Source organism: Poecile atricapillus, chromosome 3 (assembly GCF_030490865.1).
Source record: "Poecile atricapillus isolate bPoeAtr1 chromosome 3, bPoeAtr1.hap1, whole genome shotgun sequence".
Taxonomy (NCBI): Eukaryota; Metazoa; Chordata; class Aves; order Passeriformes; family Paridae; genus Poecile; species Poecile atricapillus.
Genome location: NC_081251.1, coordinates 88,102,230 through 88,120,466, shown reverse-complemented (window position 1 = coordinate 88,120,466; position 18,237 = coordinate 88,102,230). Strand labels below are relative to the sequence as shown.

The window sequence follows — 18,237 nt, the reverse complement described above, 5'->3', positions numbered from 1 at the left end:
TGCGTCCCGGTCCGCCGCCGATAGCGGCTCCCCCGCCAGCCGCACTCCTCCAGCCCGGAGGAGGGAAGGGCCCACAGCAGCGTGGCCCGCCGCCACCCTCCCTCACTCGCCCCTCACGCTGCTCCAGTCCGCGCTGGGCAGCGGCGGAGTAACTCTGGGAGCTGCAACCTACTCCCGGCACTGCAGCGCCGCGGCGCTCGTCCCCGGAGGACGCCGTTTGGGTACGGACGCGGGAAGATGGCGGAGGCAGCGGAAGCCGAGCCCGTCGAGCCCGCAGAGGCCACCTCCTTCAAGCGCCCCAGCCGCCCGCTGCCCTCCACCCCCGGGCCCGCGTCGCCGTGCCCCAGCCCGCCGGGAGTACCCCGCGCAGCCACCGCCGCGCTGCCCGCGCCGCGCTACGAGGAGCCGCCGTGGGGCAGCCGCCCGCCCGCCGGCTCCGGGTACGGGCTGGAGGTGCTGAAGGGCGGCGTGGCGTTGAGCTCGGTGCGGCTGGAGGACAGCAGCTGGTTCTTGGTGGGGCGGCTGCCCGGCTGTGCCTTATCCCTGGAGCACCCGTCGGTGTCGCGGCACCACGCCGTGCTGCAGTACCGCGGCGCCGGCTGCTCCCCCGACGACCCCAGCGGCGCCGATGCCGCCGGGTTCTACGTGTACGACCTGGGCAGCACCCACGGCACCTTCCTCAACAAGACGCGGGTGCCGCCCCGCACCTACTGCCGAGTGCGGGTGGGCCACGGCCTGCGCTTCGGTGGCAGCTCCCGCCTCTTCCTCCTGCAGGTGGGTCGGGGTTCGCGTTCGGGCAGCTCCGGAGCGTGTGTGGGGTGGTAAAGGCTGGCCCAGGTCAGGCTCAGGAATTTTATCGGCTCCATCAGGTGACTGACTGCCTGAGGTGTGAGGCGGTTTGCAAGCAGCCTAGGGCTGCCGGGTTGTTTTACTGGGAGAAAAGCTGTGAGTGTCTGCTGCCGGCTCTGCAGTGAGGTGTGGGGCTGCGGATTTTTGCTGATGTGCAGTGAGTGCAAAAGGCATTTCTCTTCAAGAGTGTGATGTATTAGGAATGTGTTTCTGACAGTATGCTGACCTAGTAAATAAAGAACTAATATTTCTTTGTGAATAAGGGGAGTGTTTATTACTAGGGACTTGTACAGCACATGTGTTGTACATGCACTTCAGAAGCTGCACATTCCTCAGATTCACCCATGTAGTTCTGATGGGAATTTTTGACTTTAGCCTGTTAATTACAGTTATATGTAAGATGTATCTGACTGCAAGTATACAATAATGCTTATTTCTGTCTGCCCTGCTTTTGAAAATGCCGTTTAAACTAATATATTTTGGAATGCAAACCGAAACTAATGGTCAAATAATTCCACTTTTTAAAGAGCAGTATGTGTTTACGTTATTATCTGTAATCTGCATGTGTCTGGGGACTTTTAAAACCGTGTTTTTAAAACCACTTTTGCTAATTTTCTGTTTTGACTTAGGGACCCGAAGAGGACCAGGAGTCTGAGTCAGAACTAACTGTGACTGAACTGAAGGCACTGCGCAAGCAGCAGCAAGCAAAATTAGAAAAGACAATGTTGGGAGAGGACTCTGATGAGGAAGATGAGAAAGAGGAGAGAAATGAAAGGAGTCAGAATAGTGATATGAGCTGCTCGTGGGGAATGGGTACGTGACGATGTATCAATTGACTGATATGTTTTAGAAGGTCTGTAAGCCTGTTTTCACTGAATATTTGGGCTAATATTCCATCTGACTGCCAAGAGTCACATTCCAGTCAAAGTTTTTGGGAACAAATTAATCTTTTTGCTGTTAAAAAGAAGGGTATGCGACAAGCTAACATTCAGTGAGCTCCTTTTAAACAGGAGGAGGTAATTTGCCATTGCCTACAAGAGGCCGTGAAACTTAGAGGTTTGCTCCTGTGATGATGTCCACACTTTTGCACGAGAGGTGAAATTTAACTTCTTGAGACTTCTGTGCAGTATAGCTGTCTTTACATATAAACAGGAGTCCACATATTAGAGCGAGATGAATTATAATTGATGAGCTTTTTGCAACAAAGTGAGTTGGGTTTTTTTGAGTGAAAATGTATAAGCTCATAAACTTTTGAAAGTTCTGAAACTGACATTGATCTGCAAAACTGAATCATATGTTAAAATAGCTAATAGCAAAAAAATGTTTTTTTTTTTATTTAGTACAGGAATAATAAAGTTAAGGGAAGTAATTTTATGGCATAGTTGCTACTTCTTTCAAGCTAATGAAAGCTGAAATATACTGGTGTTCTCTTTCTGAAGTTTCATGGGTTTTTTTTTTGACTTTGTATGTCTTCTAGGTGAGGATGCTGAGGAGGATGAAATTGAAGAAAATCCTATTGCTGTTGATTTTCAGGATGTTCAAGATGCCTTTTATATGAAAGATCCTAGGAAGGCCTTACAGGGCTTTTTTGATAGAGAAGGTAATTTTTTCTTTTTTTTATTAAATATGATTTTTTTTTTTTTTTTTTTTTTTTTACTTAGCAAAGTGTTATTTTGTTGTTTATTTTTGCAGGGGGATTTAAGGTGTCATATGGGAGCAAAACTTTTCTGTTATATTGTGGGTAACATTTTTTTTTTCCATCAAGTTTTGGTGGGGATTTGTGGTGGTTTGTTTTGGGTTTTTTTCATTAAAACTTGGCTCACCATTGTATATCTGAGACTTAGTTACCAATTCCCTCAACAAAAACAAAACCCCTCAATTTGCAGACTAATTGCTTTGGAGATGGCTGTAATTGTGTATAACTGTAAAATGGGAAAGTCTAAAAAAGACAAAAGGGAACAAATAAGTGGTCTAAAGTTTCAGTGGTTGCTAGTGAAACTTAAAGAATATTCAGTTACTTGTTAAAGTGAAAATATAATCTTCAAGACAAAGAGCATTTGTGAATTCAGATTGCGAACTGTTGTTGCTTCAGCATCATTTACTTTAATATATGCAGAGACAAGATTGTTTTTTTCTTTGAACTACATGTTCCTAAACAAGTCACTTAGAGATTTTTTTGGTCTGAAAAAGCCTTGATTTTGAAAAAAATAAACAGCATAACACCAACAGAAGATCCCATGTCTATAAAAAAAAAAAAAGTAAGACAAAATCGTGCTATTTATCCCTTTTGTTTAGAAGACTGTCCCATGACATTATTCTCTGCTGTAAAGATTATTTCTGCTTATTTCAATTTTGGTTACTACATCAACTTTCTTTTCTTCTCTAGGAGAAGAGTTAGAATATGAATATGATGATCGTGGGCACAACAGCTGGCTATGCAGGGTCAAGTATGTACATTTCCACTCCTTTGGTACATGGAAGTTGACCGTTGAATTTGCAAACAAAACCTGAATTACTTGCTGTGTCACACTTGGCAAGGAGGCCAGCTAGATTTAGACTTAAGCCCTGATACTGAGACAGAAGTTCAAGGATCAGTGCCTAGTTCAGTGTCTGGTTTCCATTTTTGCTCTGATGGGATCACAATAGTGATATGCAAATAATTTTGTTTCTTGCCTTTGGTTTTCCTAGGGGATGAAAATTGGGATAGCAAAGAGTCTAGGTTTTCAGCTCCCATTGTTTTGAGCAATATGTGAAGCTGAAATACAAAAGAAGAAGCTAGGAAACAATCTCTTTCAATTCCTAATGAGAAAGATCAAAAAAACCCCAAACTTAATTCTGTGTACCCGATTTCAGTTCCTGTATGGTATAAGACAGTTTTTGAGGGGTTCCTGGTAGAGGCCACTAATGTAATTCTTGTATAAGACAGGAGAAGGTGAGGTGGAAATTAAGTCGACAAGTCTCAACATGGTAATGATTGTACTGCTTAAAAATCCTTTCCTTCATTATGGAAATTGTTTGTTATGGAAACTGTTTGTTACTCATGTTGTATGGATACAAGATACCTGTACTTAAAATGATTCAGGGATTGACATTTAAACTTTCAACTTCCTGTATTTCCAATGAACTAAATAGAGGAAAAATTATTGTTTGGACCACTGAAATACAAATTGACTTGCACGGTTAGAAAATCATGCTTGTCTTTTAATTGGTTCTGTATGAAATGAAAAGTATTTAACACAAAAAAATATGTAAATGAAATGGCAATGCCATTGTAAAATATCTGAGTAGCATCCCTGAAAAGCTGTTTGTATCTGAGCTTTTCTCTGATCCTTGAAACTGAACAGGTTGCCTGTGGATGATGCATCAGGGAAGCAGCTGGTGGCAGAGGTTCTCCATTCAGGAAAAAAGAAGGAAGCAATGATACAATGTGCACTGGAAGCTTGCAGGCTGCTCGATGCTCGAGGAGTACTGAGGCAAGAAGCAGGTGAATAACTGTGATCATTCTAAATGCCTTAAATTAGGGATTTGAGATTGCTATCTTGAATTTGCATTTTTGCTGAGTGATATGCAAATAATTTTGTTGCTTGCCTTCTCCTGTGCCTTTCTCAGTATCCCGAAAAAGGAAATCAAAGAACTGGGAAGATGAAGATTTTTATGACAGTGATGATGACACCTTCCTTGATCGAACTGGTGCTGTGGAAAAGAAACGACTGAACAGAATGAAGAAAGCTGGTAAAATAGAAGAAAAACCAGAGACCTATGACTCCCTGGTAAGAATGATTATTATGACATGTCAGGGTTATTCTCTCATGCCTGTACTATATTATGACAGAGATGAAATTTTAGTGGATCATGGCAGTGGATGAAGGAAATGCAAGAACAGTATACTTTTAAACTAGTTTGAAATCATTGGAAAATAATTCCAAGCTTTTAAGTCCACATCCCAAAGAACTATCTCATTCTGCTTCAAAGAATAAGAATCCTGGATTGACAGGCATATGGCAACAGTAAGTCCTACAAAGACAGTAGGGTGTGAGGGATAGTGTTGTGGTAGAGTTGTTAGAATGTTGTTAAGTTAATGTTAGTAGCTGATAGCTTGAAATATATCTTTTCCCCTCTTTTAGTTGTGATTTCCCACCCCCACTTCTTTTTCTCCTAATTGTTTACCTGGTGTCAAGTTACCATGGTTACTGAAGTTTTTCTCCTCAGCTCTACGGCGAGAAGTCGGATGGAGTTGAGGGGAGACCCTGCTGGCATTTCCAGCTGCTTGAAATTTCTTTAGCCCAGGAAAGCACGGGGTTGAGAGTAGGAGACTCTTCTTTCCAACACAGAAGTTTGTAACTCTGTTTTTCCTGTCCCAGAATGCCTCTGAGCTATGGAAGCTGAGAGGACATGCTTCCCTTCCCTTTCTTTCCCTCCTGTGTTGCCAGGAAACCAGCCTCCCCCCCTCTTTCCCCCTCTAACCCTCTGTGGAGAATACTCCTACACTTTTGTGGGCATTTGAAGAAGTTGGTGTCTGTTATTTCTTATCTTGGTGTGTGTAACTGATTTGTAGAAAGTTTGTAAGATGTACTAACTGAGAAGAATAATTGGTTCTTTCTCTGATGTTCCCTCCCTCCAAGAAACCCTGTTAAAAGAGACCCCCCAGACCCCAAATCCTTTGTCTCTTGTCCTTTGGATTCCCCTTCACGGAAATAAACTGTGGAATGCAACCCCGGGGAGAAAGTCCCCCCCTGATTTCTTTACTCGCTTGATAGACTCAAATTTCTGAAGAAAGTCAGTGAACCCCACAAACATATGCTGGCTCAAAACCCGAGTGAAGTGAAACCTCATGACTGAGCCAGCCAGGCCACTCTCAGGAGATTGGAGTCAGGATAGGAGGGGTTGGAGGGTTCAGTGGTGGTATAACAGTGCTGCAGAATAATTATGCATACTGTCGCGTTTCAGAAATGGTTTAAATAATTTTCTATGTCAAGAAATGAGTAAGTTGTTTTGGAACAATCTAGACTTCTAATTTTTTTCAGCCCAGGAAGTCCTGATCAAATCTCAGAAGTAGGAAAGTGGATGTAATTTGATAGGATACTTGAGTAACTGTTAAAATGAGATTTTAACAAGATAAAGTCTTCTAAGCATGTTGTTCTCTCATAGGTCACAAAGCTAAAACAAGCTGAAAATGAGCTTTCTGAGATAACAGAGAAGCTGAAGGTTTCAGGGAAAGGTAAGACATGAAGTTTATTTCATCACAGTGCTTTCCATAAAGAAAAATATAAAACTGAAAATTATGTTAGGGATTTCTCTTTTCAAGGGTTTTGGTTTTTTTTTCAGTGTCCACGTTTCACAAAGGGATAGGAAGGTTTCCAGGTCACTGAGTTGGCTCGAGAATTCTTACATTCTTCATCCAATAGTTTATGTACTCTGTTTATAGTCACTTGCTAATGAATGCATCTTTTTCCAAAGCAAGCAACATTTAAGTTAAAGTAAGATGGCAAGTGTACAAACTCCTGGAGTTCTGAGGAGATAAGTATTATTACTGTTTATCAGCCCATATTGCTGAAAGTGACCCAATTTGATGAACGCTGTTTTTTCCACTCCCTTAAAGAACATTTATAAGGGAGGAGGAAAAAGCTCACATAAAAGGTAATATATTTTATTTCATTTCTCTCATTGTAAACACACTGTATAAAGGAATGGTGGGAAGAGGAAAATGTGGAGACAAAGCAGTTGACACTTAACCCGTATGTTCAGTGAACATGCCAGTACATGAGGGCACAATTCAGGTTCTAGGATTTTGCATTTGTTTCTAAAGGCAGAGCCTTTCAAGATCAGTGATGGTACCTGCTAGTGAGTTGTGTTTAAAAGCAAACTGTACCAGTGGCTGCGTTTTGCTTTCTGTTAGTGATGATATCTCATGGAGTAAAGGGAAAATGGGAAGAAAATATTTTTAGGCTGGTTGTTCACACAAAAACCTTTTTAACAGAGTTGGCATTAATAAAGGCTGTACCATCAGTTTGTCAGAAGTTTCTCTGCAAGAAGCCTAGCAGCAGTGTGACAGCTGGGCTATCTTTTGTGCATTACATGGCTGTGTTTCTTCAGCTCCACACCAAAACTCATTTATATCAACATTTTTGTTGGTGATTGATTATACCAGATCCCTGTTCAAAAAGCAGTACCATTCCACCAAGCATTCAAGCTGATGTTCAGTGTGTTTGAAGGAATTGTTTTTGGCCTTATACTTTTGATAAATAATTAGCAATTGACCAGTAAAAGAGGAACGCTTAGATTGTCTGAGAGGTGTAATTCTATGCTTTTCTATGTTCTGATACCTTTGTTTCTACTCACGCTGTTTCTCAACAAGACTGTTGAATTATATTGTAGTAGAGAATGGGTGAAGGGAGAGTCAGTTCATTTTTATACTTCTATCACTATATAATGCTGTAGGCCCCTTCCCCACCAAAATCTGGTCATGCAATCCCAATAACACGTTTTTATAAATTGCCGGTGGTTACACAGCTAGTTTAGAGCCTTGAAAAAAAGTGCAGTCTTGGCATTTACTGAAGTACCGAATCATTTGGTATTGGATAGGAATTCCCTAGAACTAGGCCAGGGTAAAACAAACATAGCAAATATTGCATCAATGAGTTTGGGTGTTTTCTAGATCCTTGGGTTTTCTCTTATTTGAATGCTTTAGGTTAATTACAGCTGTTGAGAAAGCCAGGAGCAGGGTTATTGACCATGGAATGTTCTTAACCAATCTCATGAGCTGTTCAGCAAAACTACTGCATTACATAGAGTTCTGAAAACTTAATGCACTTTTGTTTGCTCTAAATGATTATTTGGAACCTAAAGACAAGAGCATAGAGACACCTGTGAGTGAATGACAGGCTAAATTGCTACACCTCTTACCAAACACTCAGAGAAATTAAGTAGTTGTCTAAAAAAAGTCTCAGTAAAGGTTTGCAAATTGTTCCCTGGGGTTCTTCAGAACTAATTACTGGTGAACTGACTTGGTATCTCTTATTCACTCATGCTGCTGAATGCAGATCAAACATATAGAGCTCTTCAGTCTCATCTTTGGTTGCCTGTTCAGGAAAAAACATCAATAAGTTGATAGTGCAGTAAATAGCCCTGTAGCTTTTTGTCACTGGGATATAAAGTACAACAGATATATGATTGATTCACCTCCTAGTAATGTCAGATTTTACTTCAATAATGTAGAAAACTGCTGCAACAGATAAGGAGTGCTAGCTGTAACCCTGCAAACTGAACTAGCTGGTATTAGGCACTGTTGGTGGAACTCCCTCAGCATCACTCACTGACTGAAGCACTTACACCGCTCCGCAGTACAGCAGCGACCTCTGGATTTAATTGTGGAGCTTTAATTGTTCTGAAGAATATGGCCACTCACTAAACCACATCTTTGTAATTTGATGTTTAAGTCAAGTTATCATTCTGCTCAGCTCTGGCCTGCAGGGATGTTCAGGCATTGTTAACAATACCTTTTCATTGTGGGTTTTTATCTTGATTCATATGAATAGTTGTGTTGAAAAAAAGAGTATTTCTATCAGAATTTCTTTTATGACATGTTTTGTCATCATTTATGCTTCCATGGAGGTGCATGCTACTACTGTTTCTTATCTTTTGAAGACTTAATTCTCTAGATCTTTGAACAGTTGCTGTTATGGCTTTCACGTATTTTCAAATGGTAAACTCCGTTTTGTTTTACATCAGAAATACCCTTTTCAATTGAATCCATTTGTAAGCATGAGCCTTACTAGACTTTCCTCTAATTATTTAAGTCTTGTGAAACTGCTCAAGTATGTATTCTTTAGAATAACTTAGTTTGTTTTACTTTTATGCATTTAAAATTCCAAGTGCTACTTAATTAGCTCAAGCTGAACTGAAAATAACTCAGTGATCAAATAATTACGCTTGTCCATATATACAAAAACACTTATAAGGCAGAAAATACATACTGGATTTGCTACTTTTCATTTAATATTAAAAGGCCGAAAGCTATCTGTCAAAAGACTTGTTAAAATTCTGGCAAGAACATTTTTCTTTGTTTGCCTCCAGGTTATTTTTGAATACCATATAACAACTTCTGAAACACTGTTCAAGCCAAAGAAAAGCATTTTTCTGGTTCTTTTTGTTTGGTTATTTTAAATCCAGGTATTAGAAATCTGTATTTATTTTTTTTTTAGTCATAAGAGATTTAGTTTTGCCTCCTGAGTTTTATTTTAATTAGTCAAATATGCATAATATTGTTAATATTTTGAAATTAGATGTAGAAAGACTGTAATTACTCTTTTTCAAGTTCAAAGCAGTTCTCTTGCAGAAAATCTAGTCAGAACAAAGGTAAGTTCTGTGTGATTGGCCTAATGAATGAAATTTGGTTTGTATGCACTCTTTTAGGGGTAGAAGGCAGGGTTGATTGATTTTGAACTTTGCAAATGTTTTGACGTAAACATTCCAGGAAAGTCAAAATTGGATTCCCTATGAAGTGGTGTAGGTTTTTGTGTGTCTAGGATTATTTTAGTTTGTGACTACAGAAAAATCCCTAAGCCACTTTTTTAGGGAGAGCAGATCTAGAAGTGAGATGAACAAACAGGAATAGCACTCGCAAAGAAACATTCAGTTTTAAGAGAGGCTTTTTCAGGTAAGTGAATTAAATTTTCCTTTAGGCTTTTGTTAGGAGAAATGCTTTCATCTTTCCAGGCCCAACAACCTCCATTATTTCACAATTCAACAGAAACTCACAGAGAGGATAGTTGTTCCTATGTACCTTATTCTCTAAAGGCAGGACCTGATGATTACAGTTATCTCCACACCATAACATTATATATCTTCCATTTATCTTGCCTAGTCCAGTCCCATCCAGCAGCTCAAGATTCTTTGGATGAATTCATGACTGAAATAAAATCAGGATGCACGTTAGACAGTGTGGCACGAAAGAAGCTTCACTTGCGGTCATTTGAACTGAAGAAAGAGCAGCAGAGACTGAAAGGGTTAATAAAGCTTGTTAAGCCTGCAGAACTGCCTGAGCTGAAGCCCCAGTAAGTCTTGGTGAAAACATAAAACAATTGCTTCTCCTTTTTTTCTTACCCATGGGCAGTTATAAGCCCAGTAAATAGGCAGCTTTCCAGTCACAAAAGCAGGACAGCCTTCCAAACTACCTGGCTCTTTAAGGAGCTGCTGTGCCTCTGGGCTATTGCAGCACCTATGGCTGAGGGAAGTGCACAATTTTGGAGTGAGACCAGCCCAAGCTGGCAGGAGAATAATGTGAAGAATTTGATACTATGTACAACATGAAACTCACTTCCACTCTGAAATGTATTTGGAAGTCAAATGTAGTGGCTGTTCAGCTACTGCCTAGCAGGACTACTACAGTTTGAGAGGGTGCATGCTGGGTATATAATAATATATAATATAATTATATAATATATAATTATATAATTAATATTCTATATTATATATATATTATATAATATTATATAATAATATATAATAAATTGATGCCTCATTTATTAGTGGCAGCCTGATTAGAAGTTAATTACCTAATTCATTTAAATTAAGGTTTGGCGTCAAAGTGTGTTTTTATATATAAATACATGTGTATGTGTGCAGTTGAATTTAAGGGAGTCTATGTGATACAGAGGGTTTTTTTTCTTGCTTGTTTATTTTTTGCTTCCTGTTACGGCATATGTCTGAATCCTACAACATACATGTAGGATGGAGGAGTCATCTCTTGCAGCGTCCTCCTTGGATGCTGCAAGTAGGAGAAAAAATAAAAGGATTTTTATATATCTGCTTCTCATAGGCAGACCTTTTTTTTCTTCTTTTTTTCTTTCTTTTTTCTTTCTTTTTTCTTTCTTTTTTCATTTGTATATATAAGATTTGTTTGATGCTTGTTTTCCTTTGTATCTAATTCATTTTTATTAGGGGTGGGACTTACAGTCTGAATGCAGAGAACAAGCCTAAAAAGATGAACCTGCCTCTCTTTGGTGCAATGAAAGGGGGGAGCAAATTCAGACTGAAAACTGGAAGCCTAGGGGTAAGTTGGACTTGTTTTGCAAGTCAGTGGATGTTTGTGAGACCACCTTCTCAGGCTGTGGAGGCTGTAGGTGGCAACTGTCTTCTGACATGCATGGAGGTGCAGCCTGTGGCAGTGGAAGTTGCGTGAACAACAAGCAGGGGCTGTTGGATGTGGTTTGATGCCAGCAGTTGCCATTCCGTCTCCTTGTACAGCCAGTTTCCTGGGGCACAGCTGTGGTCAAAAGGCTGTGGATCAAAGAGAGGCAGTCTGGTGACATGAGGCTGAACCAATGCCCTGCCTCAGCAGCAAGTCCTTTTCTTGTTTTTCTCCATCTTCATAGCCAAGATCATATCCATAATTGATTCAGTTTCCAGTATTCCTCTTATGAAAAGACTGCACTTCTTGTTTGTGGACTGGACATGTTTCTTCATCTTCCATCTCTACTAGTAACTTTTCCTTAAACCGTAACTATTTGTCATCATGAGAGTGTTTCCTTACCAGTTGTCTCTGACAGTAGTGTGTGCTTTCTCATGTAATGAGTATCTGTGACATCTGCCTCTTTCTTGGCGCTGACACCCAAGTCTTTGTCTTGCAGAAATTGCCTGTTAAGCGTCCAGACATCCCTGAAAGCTTGTTCAAAACAAAAGATGATGGACCAGAGGAGGAGGAGGAAGAAATGGAAGAGCAGCAAGAAGCAGATGCAATAAACAGCAGAGTGACAAACCTGGAAATGAAAATTACAATAGAAAAAGAAACAGGGAAAGAAACTAATGCTCCTGATGGCTCTCCTTGCAATAACAAAAATCTAGAATCCCTTCAGGACGGTAAACCGTTGTTTCTGATTTTTCCAGTAATGAACATGATTCTGTTACTGTTGAACTTTTAAGAGCTATGTGAATCAAATGTTTGAGTCACAGGTTCTCCAGCTCCAGCCTGTTTATTTTCCATAGTTTTTTTGCTGTGAGTCCAGAGTCCATGTGGCAGTAGCTGAGTTTCACATGGTTCTAGTTGAAACTCTGCTTTTTGGTGAAATAGAATAAATCTCCTGGATGTAAGGAAGTCTTGTCTTGATAAGCTCTGTTTCCATTAAATTGACTGTCCAAATAAAAACAACTGCAATATTTTGTTGGCAATAAAAGTGACATAATAAGAAAACAAATGTCTGTGCAAAACTTCAGATCCATTTGTAAGGAGGAAAAACAATTTCAAAAGTGGTAATGGAAAGGTACCTTTGAGGTATCTCAAATCCCTCCTTTTCTGTATCAGCCTGATGCATGGGAAAACTTAGTAATGATGTTTCTCAGTGAACAATATGTTTGATAACAGAAAGCTAATTCTAGCTTTTTGTCTTAATGCTGGACATGTTGCTGTTGAAAAGCGTTTTAACAGATCACAGCATTTTCTTCATTGTATTGCAATGGACTTAGTGGATGAAATAATTTGGAAGACTTGAGAGAAGAGTTCCTCCTGAGACAAATGTAGCAAAGACTTCCCTTTTGTGCTTGGTCTCAGGGATGCAGACCTAATCAGAGTTACTGCAGTGCCTACTAAGGTTTTCCTTTTTTTGTGTTACAGGGGTTGATTTTCTGCCTGAGCCAAAGGTACTAAGGAATGAATCTCAGATGGGATCCTCACAAGAGAAATCCCAAGGTGAACCATACAATACAGACTATTTTCTAATAGCATGTGGGTTTAGAAACTGACTAAAGGACTTAGTGTCTTACGTCACTAAGTCAAAGGAAATGGAGCCTAATCTAGAGCCTAAAGAATCTAGAATTGAAATGAAAGATTGTGTTTTGCTTGGGAAGTGGTAAGTGTATAGTAAAGACTGGGCATTTCCACTGTATTACGGTTGTCCTTGCTTTTCATAGTCATTAACTGTTTAGAGATTTATTTTTTTTTTTAAATCAGTGTGAGAAGAAGAATTAATTTAGGAGAAAATATGATGATGCTTTTTTCCTCCATTATTCTCTTGCACTAGCTCTTAACACTACAGAAGGACAAAACTTTCTTTTATAAAGTGACAAATGCTACATAACATTAGTTAATAATCTGCTGGTAACCTAGATGATGCCTCTGCATGTGTGCACAAAAAAATCAGATCTTCAAAATGAAGAATGTTGGTTGGGTGTACATGGAGGAGATTTTTACGACCTTTCTATTTTTTCCTAACTCAGACTCCTTAGAATATATCCTCATCATTTCACCCATAGAGAGCCATGAGAGTGTCAATATTTCAAATACTAAGTCACAGAAAAACAGGAATTCTTTCCACCCATTAACTACAACGTTTGGTGTTTGTTTGCTTTTTTATAAAGCAAATTGGTCCTTCACATTTCCTACTCCTTCCTTTCTAAATCAATCACTGTAGTAATTACAGATAGTGTCTTTTATAAAGTATCTGCTATTAACTAAAGTTAATATTACAGAATCATTAATAGAGGATCTTATTAAATTGCATTCAGTTACATGACTGACAGTGTACTTAACACAAGTTAAATCTAGGAAAACCAATTAGATGTTCATCAGTATTATTCTCAAGTATGAATTATGGTGCAGTGAGGTATCTTGGACTTCCTTATGGATGTATTAATTTTTACGTGAACTTCCTATAAGTTTATCTGTAGAACTGGTCATCTGTTCTGTGTCATAAAACAATTCTGCTTTCTTTCCAGCATCCAAGATAGTAAATAAAGAACCTGAAGAGACGTCTGAGAAAGTTAAGAAAATCAGTAGCTCAAGCACGGTCAGTTACAACATCATGATTCCTGCAACTTAAGAGGAAGTAATTTCTAGGCTCTTTTTCAGTGAAATAGTAACAAGTCTAGCTTGGTGATAGTAATGCTTCTCTGCTGACTAAGACCCAAATGTAGAACTATACACTGCCATTGAAGACAGATTTTGGAGTCTCCAATGAAAAGATAAAGCACAGCATTTCAGGCATGCTAGAAGCTTTCTGTTCAATCAAAAAAGTGGTTTTTTTCACCTTTTCACTTGGCAGTTCCTAATTGCTGCTTCTCATGTATCACAAGTGTTGTAGAACACAGGTGCTCTCCAGGCTTTGGAATGTCAGTGAAATGCTTTTCTTGGAGAGTAGTCTGGGAAATACATATTCACTGACACAGAACATGCTGTACTAAACCTGCAGTTAGTCTGTCGCTCTATTAGGAACGGCTGGGAAGAGACGACACAGACTCTCTAGGAGTTACTCAGGAGAATTTTTTTAGTTTATTGCTTCAGGTCTCTTTATAGACCGATATGTGGAAAGTACAGAAAGGAAACTCTTACTGGTTAGTAAACTGCTCCATCACTATCATTGGTCAGTGGGGCACAACACCCTCTGACTTTCTCTTGCAAAGAAAACAAGGGATAGAAAACAACACCTGCAAGGCTGTTTTCTGTCCCTGAGGATTGTTTTAATTCTTTCTCATGTTTTTCCCAGACTACTTTCTCAGGCAAGACTGAGGAGCTATGCGGCCTGTAATTTCTACAGGCACTCTGGTTCAGATTTAGCATCCATATTAGTCTGTGTTTTGAAGACAGACTCATCCAGAGAAGAACCTCATCCTTCTCTGTAAGATGTGAAAGAGATGACTTTGAGAGATTAATGTCTTTTGCAACCAAGTTATCACTGAATTTGAGTGGTTGTACCAGATAATGTTTCTCCTGTGCATAAGATGTGTATTAAAATGTAAAGTTGGTGAGCTTTGCACATTTTGAGACTCGGTCAATTGTTGCTTTCCTGGAGCTGGGAGGGATCTTCTCTGACAGCCTAATGATTATTGTGAAGCTCTTCCCTTCAGAAAGCATCCCACCCTTCTGCTGTTGCCATCAGAGGAGATGACTGTAGTTGGTGGACCATGCGTTCTGACCACTGGGACAGTTTCTTTGTGGGGACCATCTAATTTTAGCCCTGCATCACTTAACTGAACCTCAGATCTTTGAATTCTGTGTGTGCTGACTGCTGCTTTGTTAGTCCTGTCAGAGGACCCAGGGATTGGTTAGGCAGAGTCCTCAGAACTGTCTTTTATTGCTGGCCTTGCTAAAGATGCTAAAGAAATCAAGAGTTTATTTATACTGGTAAAGCCCAAGTTTTACCACTGTTTTGAATATGGGAGAACAAGGCAGATTTTCATGCTGAGGCAGTCAGCACCTCCCAGCAGAGAGTTTGCTCTAACCCTGAGCATTCCCCAAATGCCAGATGGCTTAGATGTATTCTTTCTCCCATCACAAATCACTTTTTCCACATGCTGTCTCTGCCTTTGGGCTCAGATCTTGCATGGAAAGTATTAACCGGAAGTCAGCTTTTTTTCTTTTTTCTTTTTTTTTATTAATATTTCAATAACTTTGAATCATGTAGAACTGGAAAAAAAAATTAAGTTGTTCATAAGCCATATTTAAAAGCTGTACAACTCTGCAGTATAATGTTTTGGAAAACATTAGTCTTCTAAAAAAGCTGTCTTATATGTTAATTTGGGGAAGGAAAGTTATTGCTGGAATGAAAATTTGTTTCAACTGCATAACTTGAAACTGTAATGATGCTACAGAGTAATGCAAATCAGTGCTAAGTAACAGCATTATTTTGTGCTCTTAAGTCGTGCACTCTATAGTTGTATAATTTACCTGCAGTTGTTGAAAACAGAAGTTTCTGATGAGAAAATTATACTGATGTGGCAAAACTTATAAATCTTGGGACAGAAGAGATACTGCTGTATCAACAACTTCATTGCAAGCGACCTGTTGTGGTTTCCTTTAACATTTCAAGATGCTAGCTAGACCTAAGAACAATGAACGTTCTTTTCTTTTTGAAAACTAAGTTATCCTTATATAACACCTGAACTTCATAAACTCCAGTTTGAAAGTCACCTTAAATCCAAAGTTTTCAGTGGTATTGTGCATTGAAATCAGTAAACAGCTATTGAAAATCCTACTCTAAAGCTTTTCCCTGCATAAAGAAATCCTATGTCAAATTATATCACCAAACATTAGTATTAAACTATCCAGAAGTGGACAGGTTCTGTTTTGAGGGGGAAATTGGACTGGATGACCTCCAGAAGTCCCCTCTAAACAGCATTTTTATTAGTCTGTGACTCTAAAGTAAATGAACTGGATTTATTTGAGGGTTTGATCTTTCTTCTGTATTACTGTTTGGATCCCTGACTATTATAGAAAAAAACCTCACCTCTCATTATTTGTCTCTGAATTAGTGAGGGATTTAGTGGCTGTGACACATTGGTGGTGGGGTACAGCACCTTAAAAAGTCTTTTCCTCTCTTTGTAGGTCCAACAACCTTTTTTTTCCTCACAGTACCCAGATGATGACCCAGACTACTGCATATGGATTCCTCCTGCAGGTATCAACCGTTTCCTTACTGGCTTTAGTCTCATACCTCAGGAGTCATCCTAATGAGTTGTCAGGAAGTCCTTGTCAGTCCTTGAGAAAAAGCTAATTCAGGAATACTTTACTCAGAACCTGATGTTTTGTGGCATGTTATGCCCCATGTTTGTTGCATGGCAATGCAAGTCTTGCAGTGAAATACAGACTGTATCTGTAGTAGCTTCACAGCAATGGAAAGATACACCTGAAGTATTTTTTTCAGTTTTGTAACACCTGAGAGAGCTAACTGAATTCACATATGGTGGTATGATAACCTAGTTGAAAGGCAAGCTCAAACTTTCCCTAGGGATAAATGCTCCAACAGTGTTAGTATTCTTAGTTTTCACAGAAGTCTGTGAAATCCAAAATGCTTCTTTGCAGTTTTCTGCAAAAATCATTGGAATACAAACACTAGGTCAGCTGTTTTGGAAAAGAGTCTTGATAATGCTTTGATGAAAGCACTGAATAACTGATGCACTCATCCAACATACATTAAACTTGAATATTTTTTTATCTTTAGTTCAAGAGTGTTTTTAGGTAGGTGAGGTTATTTTTGAACAGGGTAATGAATGTTCAGTTCCTCTAAAATAGAGAGCTCATTTTCGTGCATTGAAGTTTTCAGAGTAAGTTAAAAGCTTAGTCTTCACTTGATAGATTCATTACTATAATTTTTGTAAGGCTGTTGCAAGGTTATATAAATAAGAATAAATTTCACTGAGGAAAACTGTAATCAGGTGAATCATCCTTCTATGAAAAGACTGCACATCTCTGACATATGAATCCACAGGAGCAGATTCAGTAACTCCAAAGTCTGATCTGGAATAGTTAAGCAAGCTGTGTCCATAAGAGGGAGCTCTGGTTTTTTGCCTCTGCCTGACAATAAATAGTCAAACGTTCCTTCTAAGCTGGCATTATGAGGACTTCAGAATAAAAACCCAAACAAAACAGCCGCAAAAACAGGAGTACTTGATGTAGTCTTAACATTGTTAATAAAATTGAAATGAACTGTAAATGTAAATCAAAAGTGAAAATCGTTGCAATATGCAGTCTGACTTTTTATCCTATGTGCTTGTATGGCTGGTACTACCTAGAGACTGTTTCATACAGGGATACACATTTCTCTGTATAAAGAATAATGTGTATACACATTTCTCTGTATAAAGGAATAATGCAACTCTTCCTCTTTGTCCATTAGGTCAAAATGGTGATGGCAAGACTCATCTCAATGAAAAATACGGTTACTAAACTTCTAGTGCCCCAGAATACATCTGGGGCTTGAAGGGCTGCTGTGTTTTGGACTCTTTCACTACATGTTAAGGGATGGATAAGAGACTTGGATTTTCAGATGCAGTGTAAATTCAAGGGCATCAGCAGCTGCTCTGGCTTTTAGCTCTCCCTGTGTGTCCTCTCTTTGACTTCCAGATAATTTTTTTTAAGTAAAAGCCCACACTTTCTTCTGCCTCGTCTGTCACTTTCAGCCTTGTTTGGTTTTTTTAATTTGGCTTGAAACTGAAGCTCATTTTTCCTTTTGTAAATAAAAATAGACAAAAATATTAAAAGAATACACCTCTGTATACTTACAGGCTTGATAAAATTTATTCATATTGCGTTTATGCAATTAAAATAAGAAACACTACTGGTTTGTTTCTGTGGCTGCTGTTTGAAAATACTGTCATGGTAAACACAACCTAAAACTTGAGAGTTTTTTTTCCTTTCCTATGGAAAAAAGAACAACTTACATTTTGAAAAGAAAATTACTTTCATTTCTCCCTTGTGCAGTTGTTGGAATACCTGATATGGAGTGGACAAGAAATGGTGAGTGTAGAGTGTTATAAATGTCCAGAAATGCCAAAGAACTGAAGAGGCTGGCACTGCTTGAGTCAGGGGGTAACAGAAGAAACAGATGGAAGGATATACTGGAAAAGCCTCTAATGGAGCCTGTTCTTGTGTCACAACATGAGCAAAGTGCCATCATAATG

At 39.2% G+C, this 18,237-nt stretch overlaps 1 protein-coding gene across 1 annotated transcript; it reads left to right on the top strand.

The window, feature by feature from the left end:
* The first annotated feature begins 221 nt into the window (after positions 1 to 221).
* Positions 222 to 17,894, top strand: SLC4A1AP (solute carrier family 4 member 1 adaptor protein). The gene is made up of 14 exons (XM_058834344.1): positions 222 to 774; positions 1,479 to 1,662; positions 2,327 to 2,449; positions 3,236 to 3,296; positions 4,194 to 4,333; positions 4,459 to 4,619; positions 5,998 to 6,067; positions 9,713 to 9,902; positions 10,789 to 10,900; positions 11,478 to 11,706; positions 12,458 to 12,532; positions 13,558 to 13,628; positions 16,163 to 16,235; positions 17,454 to 17,894. The coding sequence occupies exons 1-14, from the start codon at positions 238 to 240 to the stop codon at positions 17,501 to 17,503; spliced, it is 2,076 nt and encodes a 691-aa protein (XP_058690327.1). The 5' UTR covers positions 222 to 237; the 3' UTR covers positions 17,504 to 17,894.
* Positions 17,895 to 18,237: the final 343 nt, after the last annotated feature.

Excerpts from the sequence above, each read along its gene's own strand:
- SLC4A1AP (XM_058834344.1), top strand. The coding sequence starts at position 238 with ATGGCGGAGGCAGCGGAAGCCGAGCCCGTCGAGCCCGCAGAGGCCACC. Across the intron at positions 2,450-3,235 it reads GGGCTTTTTTGATAGAGAAG|GAGAAGAGTTAGAATATGAA; the intron begins GTAATTTTTTCT and ends TTTCTTCTCTAG. Across the intron at positions 10,901-11,477 it reads TGAAAACTGGAAGCCTAGGG|AAATTGCCTGTTAAGCGTCC; the intron begins GTAAGTTGGACT and ends TTTGTCTTGCAG.